This window comes from Camarhynchus parvulus, chromosome 9 (genome assembly GCF_901933205.1).
Source record: "Camarhynchus parvulus chromosome 9, STF_HiC, whole genome shotgun sequence".
NCBI classification, from domain to species: Eukaryota; Metazoa; Chordata; class Aves; order Passeriformes; family Thraupidae; genus Camarhynchus; species Camarhynchus parvulus.
Genome location: NC_044579.1, coordinates 12,107,861 through 12,125,993, shown reverse-complemented (window position 1 = coordinate 12,125,993; position 18,133 = coordinate 12,107,861). Strand labels below are relative to the sequence as shown.

The following is an 18,133-nucleotide window of genomic DNA, read 5'->3' as shown; positions in this document are numbered from 1 at the left end:
GGAACAGATCACCTGTACTTTGTGCTAAGTATCCACGGTACTTCAGACCTGCAGTTAAGGTAGAATCCAGCAGCAGCTCTTACCCAAGCTAATGTCCTGCCCTCCTTAAGCCCCCACTTCCTTGTGTCCAAGGCCATTTGGTGCTCACTGGGGCTTCTTTGTACCTTACAAGGTCTAGAAAGCATTTTGTTTAACAAACAAACTTTGCTTACTTCCAATAAAGACCTTTCCTGTAATGGCTTCCAGAATCCTAAATGAAATTAGTATGGAGCTTTGAGGGAGGTACACAAATGCATGAAAATGGTTTTAAGTGAACACAATGTATAGTAGGTCCCTTCATCACTCAGGTAATTTTGAGCTGCTTGTGTGATCTCCCTTTTTCATGTGCCACCAAGCACCTAAATTCCAAGTTTGATGCTATTTTGAAACTTGATTTAGTTTGGGGTTTTTTTGAAAGGCTTTGTTCTCTGCATTTTCCTCAGTGCTCAGGGTGCTTCTTTGTCTTCCTCAGCAGAAGTCCAACCCAATGTCCCTGACACTGTTTCTAACTGAAAGGCTGGTTTACTTGGTTTTCTGTGCTTACACCTTGATGCATTTTAAAAGCTAAATCGGGTAAGTTTTACGTTGCAGTAGCTCCAGAAACTCCATATAGCTTTTTTTACAAAGGGATGTCTGATTTCCCTCTGCTTGAGAAATATCAGCTAGAGTTCCCTGCTGAATGGGGACAGAGAAGAAATATGTTTTCTCTTTTTGCATTTGATGAGGACTTAGCTTGCTTGCACATCTTAATCTTTAGGTGCACATGGTAAATGCTCATGTGTACAATTCAGAGTGGTGTAAAGAGGAAACAAAGACGGCACTTACTTATGTGGACAGTGAGCTCCACAGCACCATAATTGTGAATCTTCTTGCACAGGTTTAAGTCCTCAAGCTGTATCCTGTTTAGAGAAAGCATTTTCAATATGCTTCCATTAGGAAGATCACTTACAAATAAGAGCCTTAACTCATGTGTATAGATTTTATGTTTTCTGTCCATAGTTTCTTTCCCACCAACTTGTACAATTCATGGAAACTGCAGATACTTTTTCCACAGCTCACTGTCTCATGTTCTGGTAAGATGTACAAGTTTCACTCTTTGTTTCTGTAACATGCTTTTTTGTGGTGGTATGATGCCACCTCACTACTGTAATTATTTTACTTGAAACCAGTGTTAAGTGTCACAACATAAATAAAACCATTGTTTTCATTACTACCTTATGACACTAATACTAATCTAATGTTTGGCTTCTTGGAGCTCTTCAGAAGAAACTGGCAGCTAAATTTTGCAGGTGTGTTCATAGATAAATTCTTAAACCAATATTGTAATTTCCTCATGACTGTCATTTATTGTAACTTTGATGTAAATTGGTTTGTTCACACAGATTTGCTGGCTTGCCTAGACCTGAGTGTAGATCTGGTAACCTAAGTCATGAATTTCTACTACAGAAAAGGTTGCATTTTTCAAAGTGTTTTTCTTTGTGTGTTGTAGTATTCAAGCACAACTGATCTGTCTCTTCGTGGTCAACACTGAGTCATCACTCACTAGCATGGAGTAATGGAAAATGACTAACAGCAGCTACTTCTTAGGAAGTAAAACTCTTCCTCAAAACAGAGCTGAGCTCTTTTCAATTGCATACTTCAGTTGCAAAGTAAATTTCACAACACAAATGCAGCCTCAGTGATACAAATATTAACATGCTGCTTTTCCTGAGTGGGTGTGACTTGAATGCCTAATCAAAATAGAGGTCGTTTGGCTAGTTTTGGTGAGGGACGGCTCACAAAAATACACAGTTGTTACATCTGTGTAACTTGTAGTTTGGTTCTGACATTTCACAGTCTTAGGAAAAAAAAAAACCCTGACATTCTAAATCACAACTGACTGAACCAACAAGTGTCTCTCTGCTTCTGTGAAAGGACACCTTAACTGAGGGAGGGACTGTAAGGGTACAGCAGGCATTCAGCTTCTTGGAAAGAAGTTATGTTCCCCTCCTTCCATGTTGACTGTTTCTCATTGCAGTACTGAAAGGAAGTGGGGGAGAGAGAATGGGAAGAATATGATAAAACGAGGTGAAATGTAGTGCAGATGTTGCAGTGAGGGAGGGTGTGAAAGCTGCAGGGGTAGGGGGGCTCGCTGGAAGCAGGTATGGCAGCTCCTCAAACTCCAGGGTAGGCAAGAGTGAACATCCTCTACTTCTGTCAGCTTCTCAGCACCGTCCCCGTGACTGCGGGATGGAGCCTGTGACCTGTGACTGCTTCATCTTTGACAAGTTTAACTTGGATAGCAACTTCTTCTTCTCTGTCGCTGCTTTTGAGGAGGAGTGGGGCTGGCTGGTGCTCCTGTCAGTTTTACATCTGGGAACATCAAGCAACACCTAACTAGTTAAAGATCTTTTTCTGTATTCTCTTAAGCGAACAGAAATCTACAATGTTCTGCTGTCCTTGACTGCAAACTGGAGACTGAAACATGGTCCTGTTCACTCTGTATCACTCTAGTTCAAAAAGTATTCTCGGACGAAGGTTTGGTAAGAAACCCAACCATGCACACTTGGATAGTCCTTGACAGGAAAACCTGCGGTTTGCGTTTCTCCTTCACAGACTCCTTTGAGTCTCCCCCAGTTATTTCCTCTATCTGGAAGTGAATCACACTGGAGAGCACCGGGGCTGGCTCTCTCTCCCCGCTGGTGGTCCCCTCAGCCCGACCTGTGCCCGTCCCGCCGCCCCCTGAACGGCGCGGCTCGCCGGGGCCCGGGCTGAGGGCGGAGCCGCCTGACGAAGCGGCCGCGCTCCACCCGGTACAACTGCTCAGGGCCCGCCCGGGCCTTCCCGCGCGTGTCTCAGCCACCAAGCAGGTACCAGGCTGAGCAGGGCCCGGCGCCACACGGCGCGCCCCGCCCCAGGCAGCGTCACGGCGGCGAACGCCGGGCCGGGCTGTGACCGCAGCGATCCGGGCACCCACGGCGATGCAGCTGCCGATTGGAGCGGCCGCCTGCCCATTGGCGGCCCCGGCTGTCACTCTGAGTTCGCTGGGGCGGGAGCAATCGCTGCGGTGCCGGCGGTTGGCTGCATCTTCCGAGCGACCACGTTTATTGGGCGCTCTGCCTACTGAGCCCTCCCCTCTCGCGTTGTGATTGGTCGGTGCGCCCTCCGCTCTCGCGGGCAGCCGCTGCTGGCTGTCCGGGCCGTCAGTCGCGCCCGGGCGGGGCGGGCACAGGGCGCTCCGGCCACCACCCCCGCCCCGAGCACCGCCCCCGCCCCCCCGCCCCGGCCCGCCCCGCCCGCCGGCCCTGGCCCGGTCTCGCCTCGCCCCGGGTTCGCCGCGCCGCCACCGCCAGCAGCCGCAGCAGCGGAGGCAGCGGCGCGCCCCGCCACCATGAAGGTGACCGTGGACTTCGAGGAGTGCCTGAAGGACTCGCCGCGCTTCAGGTGCCGCCGAGAAGGGCCGGGCCGGGGTCGTGCCGGGGGACAGGAAGCGGGGCCGGTGTGTGCGGGGCGGGCCGGGCTGTGCGGGCGCTGGGGGATGACAGGTGCTGGCGAGCTGCGGGCAGCCAGCCCTGAGCGGAGGGGCGGGCAGGGGCTGTGTGGGTGCTGCCGTGGTGTGGGGGCTCTGAGGAGGAAGGGGAGGGCGCCTGTGGGAAGTGCAAGGAAGAGGGGCAGCGTGTGCGGGGCTGGGTGGGCAGCGTGCGGGGCTGGGCTCCTGCGGAGGCAGCGCAGTGAGCACTGAGCACTGCTGGGGTCACGCCTTGGAGGAGATGGGGGTGAATGGTGGCGGTGCAGGGAATGCTGGTCAGTTGAGCAATGTCAGCTGAGACTCGGGCTCAGGAGGGTGAACTCTTTGGTGGTCTGCCTTCGGTTCTTCGGAGTTGTGCTCACACTTCAGTTCCCAGCGTCTTCTGCCTGTGTCTGTTCTGTGGTCCGGATTCGGTGTGGCCACTGTTGGGGTGCCAGCAGCAAACAAGCTCAGTATCGTCTTACTTCCTGTTGTCAGAGCAAGGCACGCACTCCTTTGTTTTTCCCCAGTCGAGTGACCAGTTGTCTATCATTGCTGTAGGGTTATTTCTGCTTATGTCAGGCAACGTTTCCCTCAGTCTTCCCTTATGTTTTTACCCATTCTATGTATGTATTTTACACCGTTGTATCTAATCAACACAATTCTGCCTCTCTTTGGGACGTGTGGCTGGTGTGTGCCTACATTCACCCAGTTTCTGTGCCTGGTATTACCCTGCTAGATGCTGGAGACACAAACAGCTCCATGACGTGATGTTTCACTGCTGTGCCTGTCCTGTCCCATGCTGAGCTCATATCTCGAGCGCCTGTGGCTCTGTGGTGAGCTCTGGATGTTGAGGGAAATAGTGCTGCTCTTCCTCTGCTCTCTGCCTGTATGTTCACGCCTCCTCTTTGTATCAGCTTTAGCAATCCTGTGGTATCTGGAATGTAGGGGAAGTTGGAGAAGGAAGGTTGGTTGAATGGCTTACCCTTGGCAGAAGTTGGAGTTCCTGTTCTTCCCTACTTTGCTCCTGCCTGTGCTGCCAGTTTGTCGCTGGCTGCTTCTCCCACGGGTTTTTTGGTGGCTGTGACGTGTGTTGTTGGATCCTTCAGTGAGCTGGGTGCCCTGGCAGAGGAGACTGGATGGTTCTCTGCCAGGTTAGTGAGTTGTGTCAGCGTCTCAGTGGGTGTGAAACCTACTAAAGCTTATGGGGAGTAGAGAGAGGAAACTTCACTGCCAGGGGCAAGGCTAGAGGAAGGCAGTGGAGAGGGAGACTTCCCTTAGGGCAGCAGGCAACTTTTTCATTGGCTTAGCTGTTTCACAGAACTGTGTCCTGAACTGGACATGCTTGCTAGTGTATATCCCATTTGGTGGCAATGCAGTTGTAGATTAGCATAATTTAACCACAGAACTATACCAGTAGTTGCATTATTTTAGTTACTCATACCTGCTAAAGTACTAAATACATTCGAGCAAACAAGAAGTTGTGACTAAAATTTGTGAGCAGAAGTGTGCTGCTGTTTCTTCAAGGTAAGTCATACTAGTTCATTTGAATTCACTTTGTAGCATTCTCCTTTTGCCCCTCTTGATTCTTTTCCTTCAAGGAAAATAATCTGGAGAAAACCCTTTGTTAGGGTCTTCTAGTACCTCATGGTCTTTTTCCCAGTCTGATACTACTACCTTTGAATAAATTGCAGAAAACCCTATGGTGTAATCACATGATGCCATCAAAACATCCTTCCAACCTTTAACTGATAGGAAATGGTTAAGATTGCTAGGCAGAATTCCTGTAGTATTTCTGAAGAAGTTCCATATCGTCCATTATTAGTCATCAATATTTGCTGTTATAATTTTGGTTATTCTTAATGTTCATGTAAATTACTCAACCCAACGAGTAGAAACCTTCTGAATGAAGGTTACTGCAGTGGTTTTATTGAGGGATGACAGAGACACAAATGTAGAGCAAGGTCATGACAGAGTCCTGTGTTCTTGCAGGGGGTAGTGTGGGCATAAAGCAGCTTCTTGCTCTGTGTTCTTGTAGCAAAGCTGAGCTGCGGCTTTCTCCTGACCTTGCTGAGCAGGAGGGTGTAGCCTCTGTCCTTCCTGTCAGTATACCTGTCAGAGCTGTTAAATAAAACTGTGGGGAGGTATGTAATGAATAGAAATGTCACAGGTTACTTTCTTATGGTTGTGGTGATAACTGGGAGGACACAGGTGAATCAGAGTTCCTGAGTCACTGAATCCCTGTTTTCATGGGGAACTATTTAAATCTTTCAAAACATGCTACCACAGGCAGCTTCAGCCACATGGCTTTCATTCTTGCATATCTACTTCTTGTGAAGTTCATATTGATATTTCTTGGCTTTGAGATTTAATTGGGCCCCAAATCACAACACCTAAGGTCTGTTTCCTTGCTTAAAGTGCTTGTGGAGGGATGGTGGTTTGTAGCTGTTGAGGTGCTGATATGTGATGAGATAATAATGGCTATAAAGACTCACATCAGAAGTATGATGAGTTATTTCATAGCAAGGCATACCAGGTTTTTTTTCACTCTCCAGTACATGATAAAGAAATCTCTGAATTACAAAACCTGAAGCAATAATGGCTTATTGTATCACTAGATTTGTAAACTTACAATATGCCAAATCAATTTGTAGTTGGAGACTTGATGTTTAGAAACTGATTTTTGAGGTAGTAAGAAAGGCTATGAATTCAGGCACACTTATGCAAATGTGTAGTTTTTTTTCTAAACTTGCTTTGAAAATAGTCTTGCTGAAATCACATGCTTTTCTGTCATGATCCCCTCTCCCAAAACATGGACACACCAAAGATCTGGTGCGGAAATGCGTTTGCAGTTCGTGTCAATGACTTCCCATCAAATGAAGAAGTTAGCTGAGGAGGGGTTTTGGAGCAGCCCTTGAACAATAAGAACTGAGCTGTGCTGGCAAGTTCTGTGTACATAATCATGCATTCCTGCAGTGGTTTTTAAATATGCAAATAGCATTGTGAAATAATTCTTTCTCCTTTAAACAATGAGAGTTTAAGTTTCAGAGTTGAATGGAACAGGCTTCTACATTCCTGTTTCATTTTCATTTTTTCTTCTTCTACCTATAGAATGTTTTTTCTCAATGAGGTATTACTGTAGCAACCACATGAATCATTGGAACTAAATTACTAGAAAGGAGAAGCAATTTTAAGTGATGTGGAAATACAGCTGTTCTAAGTAGCAGTTAACAATTTTGATAAACAGCAAATAATAGAAAAAGCAAAATTCAATTGCTTGTAATCTATGCAATTGTAGAACTCTCTTCAAAAACATTCCAGCTGATCCAGGCTTTAATAAAAAGCTCTGTGTTTTTGAGATAATTTCTTTGTCCTTATCTGTCACTATTGCCAAAGTTTAAATTTTTTTACATTTAAATTTCTATTCATTTCCTGAGGCCCCAGCTGCAGAACAGATGATGGGTGAATGAGGTAGATCAAAAAATAAATGAAACTGTTGTCAATTACCATTCTTAGTAAAAGTATTTTTGGGTAGTTTCTGGTTATAACTGTGGTTACAGTGTATTCCCTTCAAAGGGACTCATGTGAAGAATCTTCATTTTGCCTGAGCTAAAGCCCTGCTCTGGGGGCAGGCCTGTGTGTGAGGCTGGCTTGTCATTGGGGTTCCCTGCTATGTGCTGCCTTCCTTCTCCTTTGGCCCTGCTCTGTCTGTGTGGGGCCAGCTCAGGTGCACCTCATGCTTATCCAGGGGATGCAGGTTGAAGAGGTCACTTGTGCCACTTTCTGGCTTTCTAGATTTATGATGTATTTTTTCTCACTTCTTTTGCCCTATGTAACCAATGGTTTGTCACTAAGCATCTGTTTCCCAAATAGTAGTAAGTGTTTTGTCACTTAAACTATGAGTAATATAAGAAAGTAAGTTATTTAACCTGTTTGGAGTATGTTGTGTTCAGTAGTCAGAGAAATTATCAAAAGTGCCTAATCCATCTGCTTTGGTCTGCTCATTACCTTCTGGAGAAAATGTAAAGATAGGAACATGAGGAGAGCAGTCCCTTCAGTTCCAGTGGGAAGGCTGCTGGAGGGCAGCTGCTTCCTAACCTGCTGTGAGTGGCAATAAACCCCTGGTGTTCATTCAGCCTGGCTTTATAGCTCAGCATGGATGTGGCTCCACTGAAATCACTGGGGGTAAACTCAGCCACATGGCAAGTGTGAAAAGGAATGAGACCAAGAACTCTGCGTACAAAATCTCAGACTTACCTAGCTGTTTTAGAACAAATTTCCAAAGAAATGTTTGGTCTGGGCTTTCTGCCCTTGGTGTTTGGGACTGAAAAGCAAGTTTGTAACGTGCTTGGCAAGGGAGGATGGAAACTATTGCAGAAGAATAGGAAAAAAGATACAATAAGTCAAAAGAAAAAGCTGCCAAGCATTTCCTTTTGAGTTTGCATTTAGCATATTTCATACTTACGTGGTTGTTAACGTTTATAATTTCCTGTATGAGACTGCAGAAGTGCACTTTTTGTAGCTGAAGTGACGTGGAGGACAGTCTTGGAGCGGTGTCGATAAGTTACACGTGTACAACATCCCTGTCCATGCTGCTGGGAGTCTGGTGGGGTTAAACTTAGTTAAACTGATTCTAGGTTTCTAATTCTGCACTTTTGTGGAGATTGCAGTGACTGTCCTGTTCTACTCAGGCTCTAGTCAATGGATTTATTTTTAAATTTGTAACTATGTCTTTCAAATGTACATTAAGAAAATGATTGACCTAAAGAAAGGGGGATGTATTTGAGCACAGTGTGCAATGTTAGAGCATTTTTTTCAGGGAAATTGTTTGAGAATAAAGAAGGTTAATTGAAGATCACTCTCAAATACATCTCTGAAAAATTTCTCACACTGAAATACATGAAAATATCTGAAAAAACTTAGTAGTAAATTGTTAACAATCCTTCCTAATGGAGATTAGAGAAATGTCCTGAAATCAGAATGTCTTCATTTGGTTAGTGCACCTGCATTTTTAAAATAACAAAAAGTTGCCTGGCACAGTTATGAATAACAAAGAATAGGGTTATTAATGGTGATTCTTTTTCTTTATTGTTTGATTATGATTTATATTAACAAGAGCAAACTAAAAAATCTTAACTCTATCTCAAATTGCTAATAGGAACTTAAAATGTTAACTTCCTCAGTTTTGGTCTTTTTACATTTTTATCTGGAAATGTTTAAAAAACCCCACAGTGAGAAGGGAGCTTATAGTGAAAGTAGTGACAAAATCTGCACGTTATGATAACATTGCTCTAGCACAGCAGCAGGATGGTTGCTGAAGAACTGATGTTAATTAAGCCTGTACAACTGTTCTTTAATGAGTACTTGCAGAATTAGAGGACAGCTTATTTATGTGTGTGTGCAATGGAACTGTAATTATACAAGTCCTTATGGCCTTTCAGGTTTTAAATATAGATTTGAAGAGGTTTGTTCTTTAGCCTGGAGTGTCTCCTTTATGTTGGCTAAGCACATCTCATGTAATTACATTAAGAACCAAAGTTATGGAGATGGCAGTTTTATATTTTTTGGGAGGGGAGGAATAGTAATGTTAAAATCTCTGGAAAAGAAGATCAGTAAATAGAATATTCATTGGGAAGGTGGCAACTATCAAATAGAACCCTGTGTCTTGGGCTAGATGGACTTTTTGGTGGCTCTGTTTTTTCACTGTACATATCTGTGAAACTGTTGGCCTCTGAATAGCAAATGTGCTGATTTCAGCAATGTTTGCAGTGTCCTGTGATCTCTTTTCAAGCTTAGCTTCTTGACAACCTTGTACTCAGAACCACATTATTTAGTCAGCATTTTCCCATTCTTACTTCGTGCAGTGAACAATATGGCTTCAATTATTGCTAACTTTTTACTAGAGTAAATAATTCTAAAAATTTCCCAAAGCAAACTCTGTTCTTATAACCTGTTTGGGGAGAAAAAAGGAAAAGAAAACATCTAATTTCCATTGGTTACAGAAATTATTGTTTACAGGCAAGAACCCTTTGCCTTAATCTTGGTGTAGGCCTTGCTGCCTGAATCAGTTTGGTATCTCCAGGTGATGCAAATGCAGAAGTGTCATGTTTACATAGGCAGGAAATAGAAGAATAAATTCTGAGTAATTCAGGGTTTGGTTGTTTTCTTTTTTTTTGCCTCTGTAGTTTACATTTCAATATTAATGGGCATTGAAATAGTTGTATTGTGCTTTTGGACAAGAATCTGACAGTAGGTGCATGTGCACAAACTACCTTTTCGTTTCATGAGTTTGTGATCTACCTTCAGCAGCAGTTGTTAAAGAAAGACCTCTGCTTGTGGTTTTGTCTTGATAAACATAAAGCAGAGCTAGTGGGAATTTGCATGGTGTGATTTTGAAGTTTCTAAGTTGGATATAATACCAAAAAAATTGAAGTAGTCACATGTAGTGAAATGTCTTCAGTCTGCTAAAATTTAAGAAACCATATTCTCTGCAAGACAATTGCAGATTTCCATCTTTATATGTGCCAGATGTTAAGTAGGAACACATGCATATCAAACACACATTTCTGTGCATTTGAAATATTCTAGTCTTCAACTTTTAGTGATCTTTTACTTATCGTTAAAATATGTATAACTTATGTAATGCCAGAGATCACTTAACAGATTTTAGTGTCCTGATATTCAGAATGACACTGTAGATGGAAATTTAAATTCAATCCTTAGGAACAAAGGAAAAGTGTGTGGTATTCAGAGTTCTGACCAGGAATGTTATCCCTTCTGTCTGTCAAAAAAGAGATGTGGAATATGACCTGGGAGATGGGGTTTGGGTTTCTGCTCCTGTGGACTCTACCCAGGGAGGCACTGAGCCTCTTCTGTCCCTGTCCTGTGGTCAGACAGGGATCCCTGTCCTTGGCACAGAGGTGGTGGCTGGTGCAAGTCTGTGCTGGAAGTCCTGTCCCACCCTCTGATGCCTTCCTAGGTTGCAGGTCTCCAGTGACTCCCTTGCTGCCCAAGCCACTGGTCAGTGGGCACTAATGGGTGTCTGAATGTCGGTCATTTTTGGCATAAAAAGATGTAGTTTGTGTGGGGTTTGGCGTGTTTTGTTTTGAGTACTTTGTGTAGTAATCAGACTCAGTATTTGACTGGATTGTTGTGATAAATTCAGTGTAAAGAACATGTGGTGTTACAAAAATGCTATTGGTTTTATAAAACATGCTGTTGTTATTATACTTTTGGGTTAAGATAACCAAAATAAGAACTCATGGATGAAGAAGAAATGTCATGTAGGTGTAGCAGTGTTGGGCCTTGTGTTCTTAACTGGCACTAGCAAAAGGCACTGTAAACACTCACAGGCCAACTGGAAATGTAGCTTATATCTTTCCTAGACTTCATGTACCATCTAAGTTGGACTTCCTATCTATAGAAAGTGTTTAGTAAATAATGACCTAGGCCCCTTCCTTAAACAGGAAAAGGAGAATGCATCTCATCTGCTGTGTGCCATCCCTCCTCTTAAGCCAGATCTTAGGCTTAGGCTCCTTACAACTATTGATCTTCATTAAGATTTGATCCCAAGCAGCTCCTGTTTTGTTTTAGCCATATGTGTCAGGATAAGGTGACCTGTGCCCTGGACATCACATGTTTCTGCTCTGTCATTCCCAAAGGTGCTTTAGCTGACTAATTTGGGTATCTGAGCATAGGTACCAGTGTTTGATCAGATCAGCACACAACAATTATAGAACAATTGCTTTGGCTTTGCCAGACAGGGCTGCTGTTAAGGATAAAAACTGTTCAAGACCACTGAGGAATCGAATGTTTCATTGAGGATGCAGCTTCTGGCTGAATTTGTGTGTTGCTAAGTTGGACTCTGTTTAAAAAGACTACACACATTTACACACCTACTCTGTGGGATTATTTCTCAAAAGAATCTACAGGATTATTCTTCAGAAGAATCTTCAGTTTGTGGAGAATGATTTTTAAAAGTACTCACTTAACTTCATTTCTTTTGTCTAGTGTCTGATTTTGAAGAATGTATCTGCCTATTTATTCTATCCTACTTGATATAGCCCAAAAAGAATGATGAAAAATGACAAGAGGAAGCATTGAATATGCCTACTATTACAAAATATCCACTGAATTGTAAATATCAATCTTGCAAGATTTTTGAAAATATTTGCAGTTGATTTGAAATGAAAAATCTTTAACATGTAATAATTAAAGGATAGGTAAGCTTCTGTTTTGTTGAAAAACAGCTTACCTGCAGTTAGCTTTGATAGATGAATGAAATCCCACGGTCTTTAAAATCTCTTGATGACTAAAAGTAGTGGGAGAAAAGATACTAAATGTACCCAGAAAAGTTCCAGAGCTGTGGGTGTACTGCATGCATTTTGTAGTTTTTATATTATAAAGTTCCAAATGCTTTCTTTTTTTTTAATAGTTTATCATCATTTGAAAGGGATGAGGAGGAAAGGCAACTGGCCTTTCCAAATTTGAGAGCAGTAAATTTGAGGAAAACATGAATACACTATATTTCTCTATTGTCCTGCTTTAATGCTTATCCACTCTTTTGGTTTGAGATTGGATTAATTTGACTGGCTGCTTCAGTGTGAAGGCATAAGGGGCAAACAAACTGCTTTTTGCAGTATGCAGGAGCAATAAAACTGCACAATAAAACTCTTAATTTACATGTAAAATGCACTTTAGGTTACTGAGTGGGAGATCCATATATGTATATTCACCTAATAGCTAAATAAAAAATTCAGGTTCAGAATTTGTGTATTACAACAAAACTGCAGCCTTCTCTCTGGCTGTCAAATAGAGCATTTGTACTGAAATATTCAACTTCTGAAATGGACAAAAAGGGTAAATACTTGCTGAGGACTTAGTCTTCAGAGCAAATCTGAAACTTCCCTCAGGTTTCAGTAAAGAAGATCCACCTGATAAAACTGTAATTGTAGACAGCTAATGGTCCTCAGCTCTTCTGAAACGTGGTGAGCTCTGGTTACAAAGACTTTGCCAGCTTATGCTGCTTTGTACACAGCAGTGCTCCTCTAACTATGGTGTAAGGTTTAAATTAGCAACTAAGGGAGTTACAAAAAGAAAGGGACAGATGTTACCTAATTTTTCTGAAATGGAAGCAAACCCAAGATTCATGTTAAGATCATATGGTGTCTTCTTGTTTAATTGCACAGGACTCAGGCCTGTAGTTGCCTGTACTTTACTCGGGGTTTCCTGTGTTGGTGGTTAAGTGCTGCTGTATCAGTTCTGAGCGTATTGGTCCTGAGAATGCTGTGCTGGGGCTATGTACTGATTTTTACTCATTCTGCAGGTGAGGTACATAAGGGGTACCTTTCCAAATCTTTCCAAATTAGCATCTTCACTGCTCTTCAGACTGTTACTACTTACAGCTTTTATAAGCAAAGTTGACAGGAGTCCTTAGCATCTGACTGGTAACTCCAGATCTTGAGGCTAACAGGGTGTGTTTGTTAGATGTCCTATCTTGTATCTTTTGCAGTTGGTTGCTTGATGGTTATATTTATGCTTCCACTTCCTGACCTTACTACATACTTGAGTTTTCAAATGTTGAAATCCTTCATTCCATCTGCTGCTTCTGTGTTCAAGATCCTGGGTAGCTGCTGAGATTTAAAAGATTAAAGCAGCTCTGTGATGTTGGCAAATTTTCAGCAGCAAGGCTTCTGTCCACCATCAGTTCCTCGAGCTCCTTTCTGCTGCCCTTTTTTTTGTTGCAAGATCTTGATACTGTAGTCCTACTTCCTTATCTGGTAGTAGATCCTCCTAAAAAGCTTTTGGCCCAGTCATGGACGTTGGAATCCCTAGTCAAGTGTTGTGCAGGACATATATTGTGATATGTTGCACTCTTCCCAGTTTGCAGTGTAATCAATTTCTTTTCCATGAACCTTTCACAGTCACCATTCTGTTAACAGCTGTCTTCTGATGAACAAAACACTGAAGTTGAAACATGAAGAAAATCCTGCTTCTCAGACTCTTTGTGGAGGAAACAGTTGCTGATTTCCTGCTTAGGCTTACTGTCAAGCTCTCCTGTGACAGAAAAAGCTTAGGAGGAAAATATTAGGGGAAACTATTGGGAAAATAGCACTTTAGGCATTTCTTGCAATTTACTCCAAAAGAGTATTGAGAGGAAGAGTTTAAAAATTCAGGTCCAGCAGGTAGCACAGAAGTCCTTATAGTTTGGGTGATAGACTGGGTCATATAGACTGTTAAATGCTAGTGCAAGTTTAGTGGTAATGAGTTTGGCTTCCAGAGGTGTATGTTAAGGGCAATAGAACTTGTTCCTTTTTGAAGACTGATTTGTTTATAATGTTCATTATCTTTGAGCTGTGTGTAGCCTAGCAATAAAGAACAAATTAAGTGAAGTGTACATCTTTAAAGGATTTGTCCTACTTGTTATATTAGACCATATGAATTATTGAGGAGGAACTAAACCTTGTAGGTGCAGTGATACCTACAAGCAGACCTTTGCTTTAGCAATTTTATGGATTCAGTAAATACCCTTGCTGTATTTCGTTTGATTATTTTCTAAGTCTTACTTGAGAGAAGTAGAGGAATGGTCCTTTTAATATTGAGGACTTGATTCCCGTGTCTCTGGGGAAATTTGAAATGCAGACAGTATTTGCTATGTACCTGAAAACTTGGCTTATTCATCAACATCATAATCTTCTGTTCAGGAAATGTATTTCCATATTTCAGTCCCCCCATGCTCATAGAAAATTTCTAGGATTTCAGGGTGGGGGTTCAACTTTCTGATTAAAAGCCCTACTGTTCATGTAGGGCACATAGAAGTTTTTCCAAGCTATTGATAAAATGTTGTGTGGCACTGACTGAAGAATTAATAATGAAGGGATTACTAGCATGAATGAGGAATTTTATCTTAGTGTGTCAGGAGAGTTCATCATCTGTTCCTCAGTCTGGAGGGGCTCTGTGCCAGTGGGGAAAAAACTCTGCAGTGCCAAACCAGGACTTCAATGGACTCTATGACAGGCTGCAACAGTGTTCTGTCTTCAGATCATATTTATGGTTATGACACATCTCATAAGATGTAAAACTCTACTTATATCTGTCCATGCTGTTATCCAAAGTTATTAGGCCTTATTGTTGCATGTATGCCTTCTTTGTTCCTCAGTAATGTCATGTTTCTTTTTTAGTCTCTGGTGTCTGATGCCATAACACACGTACCAACTGTATTCCTTCTTGGCAAGCTGGTTAACGTGCCTCTGGACACCTTTGTAATATATGAAGGAAATGAAATGGAGTAGACAGTGATTGGAGGGAACCCTGAGAAGCTGGAGGGTAGGTCTGCCACCCAGCAGGACCTCAGCAAGGTAGGGGAAAGCACAGGAAGAAATCTCCTTAAGTTTAACCCAGACAAATGTGAAGACTTCCTCTGAAAAGTACCAGCCCTGCAGCTGTGCTGGTGGACAGCGATCCTTGCAGCCTGGTGACAGCAAATGGCCCTTGGTGAGCAGTGAGAAGTGGCAGTGTCCAGTGCCATTAGTCACAGTGCTGGGTGTGCTCCCCTGGCCTGAGGCTGCCCTCAGCAGTCTGTCTGTGGCTGTTTCTGAACTCACCTGTGAGTTTCATTTGATTATATTCTTGTTTATATTCAGTTGCTTCGCATCTGAAGGGTGATCCCAAGGTGCAACTGCTGTGGGAGGAAAGGGAGGCAGAAGCAGAGGAAGAGACAACCTAGACCAAGCAGCTGAGCAAGTGTAATATCTTCTGTGGTACACCTGCATTTTAATTTGCCTTTGCATCACGCTACAGGTCACAGTATATCCTCTGATTAATGTCTACTGTCCTTTTTGCTATCGGTCTCCTGATAGGCTCTGGCACAGAGGAGGAGACATTCATGTAAATCATCAGGTTCATATTCTTATCTTGCAATTATGCATCTCATTTCCAGGTTTTCACACTCAGTAGTACCTTTTCTTTTTCAATCTGTCTTGAAGGTGTAGTGGATGTTGGCTGAAAGGATGTCATCTCTTGTGAAGTGTAAGTTGTGCATTAAGGAGCTGTTCTGCAGAGAATATGTGCAAGTAAGAGAGCTGTGTCTTTCTAAGATTTGAGGACAAGACTTTAGCAGTAATTCCATTGAAACGGCAGTGGTAAAAATCCATTATTTCCATTTCATGAGTCCAAAGATATTAATGTATTCAAAAGCCCCAGAATGAATAGCAATTGATTTTGTGACATGTTCCTGTTCTTCTGAAAGTATATTCAATAAATGAATCAAAACTTTTCTCAATTAAAAGAAAAAAAATAAACACACACTATTGGAAAATATTTTATTGTTGGGCTTTTATAATTCTGAATATTTTTATAGTGATGTATTATGTCTAGAATTAATAATTATTAGTTAGTTGCCCATAGCACCTTTGACCTCTCCAGTTTGTTGTTTTTCAGCATCTGATTTAGAGTGACCACTGATTCCAGCCTCCTCATTTTCAGGAACACAATCTGAAAATGCAAGATAGAATATGATGAATGAATGAGCAAAAGACTAAAGGCAGGGTGTGTCTTCAATGGCAATTAGACTTTGTTTGAAGAGGAGCTAAATTTAAAAGCACTGGTGATCACCACTCTTCTGTGAGAGCAAGCAGGCCCTGCAGACACCTGTCCATGGCCATGGTGTGTGTGCTGTTCTGGTCAGCAATGTGTAGTGACCTATTTTTTTTTAGAGGAGAGTTTATCCATCATCATTCTCTTTGGTTCCTGGGATTTTTGTAGTACCTTAACCTGGAAGAAAGTCTTTCACTGGTCTCCTAAAGGGAGTGCTGTGATGGATGTCAAAGTTCAGCTGTCCTTCACATACACTGGGCTGGGTAACTGGTGACATTATCCTCATTTTAAAAGGCTGCAAAGTTAGGTCTTGAATTTTCTTCCATTATCTCCTGTATTCCTCCTGCACTGCAGCTGTGCAGGAAGCTGTATCTAGCAAACTGAACTGTGTTTTAGGAGGTGGTGGAGGAGCGAAGTCACAGCAGAGGAAAGAAACACATTCCTGAGAGTCCTCATTACAGAGCATGAAGAGTATGGGAGACTGCTCATTTATAAAAGTTGTCCTCCACCCTTAAGCAGCTGTTCTGGTTTTGTGCATTGCCATGCAGTATTTGAACATCTTGGGAAGCCACAGATGTTTGAGTCATACACTGGACCTCATTTGATCCTTATTCCTATTGCTGGAGCCTTCTGGCTGAGATCACTGTGACTCAAATCTTGCTCCCAGCTCCCACTTCACTAAGGAGCAGCAGTTTTGTTACATGTCAGGTCTGGCACTTGATCCTCAGCTGTTTCAGCACCACTTCCTGTGTTTGTAGCTGGACAGTGGGGCTTGGCTGTGGACATGATATTTACCCAGAATTATGGCAGTTTTCTGTGAACTTTATGCCTGACACAGATGTTTTGGAGAGAAATGCACCTTTGCATTCTGTGGCTTCAAAAAGTATTAAATTAAGAAAAACAAGGATAGCATTAACATAGCATGGCTCAGATCAGCTGTTTTTCATGTATTGCTAGCCCAGGATGAAAACATGAAGACAATTTTTGTGACTAGGGGGTACATAATTGGATGTATATAACTATATTCTGATAGTCTGAGGGCATCCTCTCCATTGTTTTTGTGATTGTAATCAGTTTTGGACTAATACCTGTAAATATGTTTGCATGATAATAACTTCTACTAGATTTTATGTGGTAGAAACAGTAAAGTAGTCATTTCTAGGCAAAGAAACATAGAATTAAAGTGGGGTTTGGCTGGAACCCTACAGCTGTTCAATCTGTATCCAGCTGTAGGGCCCAGATATGCCATCCCTCTATCATATGGCAGTGGTTGGAAATAGCCCAGAGAATCAGCCTGGTGCCTCAGGGGCCTGTGGCATTTCAGACATCTGGCATTTCAGACCTCTGTCTGCTTTGCTTTATACATATATTTGCTTGATCTACCCTTCATTGTTTCAGTTTTTAATGTTCTGCTGGTACTTCTTCCACTTGAGCTTATTCTGTTTTAAAATTTGCCTCTTGGAATAGAGGTTTAATTACTGAACAGATGTGTTGTCTTCATTCTGCCTGCTCTAACTGCCTTTATCTCTGTTCATTTTGAATCTTAGTCTTTTAGCTCATTAAGTCCTGTGGAGCTAGAACTCAGTTAAAGACACAAAAAATAATACTCTTATCAGATCTTGCTGCAGTTCTGTAAACAATCTCTTAATCATGCTTTTATGTTAATGCCAAAGAAACAAATAATTTGTTGCACTGTGATTATAAACAAACGAATACAAAATTGAAGTCTAAATATTGAGATGCTTTTCCTTCCTTTGGGCTTTGTGGTTTTTTAATTCTCTTTAATGCTTTCCAAAACAAGATTAACTAGAGACTTATGTGGAAATGAATCAGTTATGAAAGAAAATAGAGAAAGTAAAAGAGAAATTGAAATTGCCTGAAATCCTTCATGGTCTGAAGCTAGCGAAGAGGGAGAAGCTAAATGTAGGTACAGGGATTGCTTGGATATAAAACGTAGGACATAACTGTGGGAATGCACTGAGGTACAAGAATTGGAATGCAACTATGTGTAGT

At 42.1% G+C, this 18,133-nt stretch overlaps 1 protein-coding gene across 2 annotated transcripts in view; it reads left to right on the top strand.

Moving 5' to 3' along the window:
- The first annotated feature begins 3,317 nt into the window (after positions 1-3,317).
- The window catches only part of ACAP2 (ArfGAP with coiled-coil, ankyrin repeat and PH domains 2), a 62,327-nt gene continuing 47,511 nt past the window's right edge, over positions 3,318-18,133 (top strand). For both annotated transcript variants that reach the window (XM_030954064.1, XM_030954063.1), the window contains exon 1: positions 3,318-3,462. In XM_030954064.1, coding sequence (XP_030809924.1) covers positions 3,410-3,462 — 53 coding nt within the window. In that variant the 5' untranslated portion in view covers positions 3,318-3,409. The remainder of the gene's footprint in view (positions 3,463-18,133) is intronic.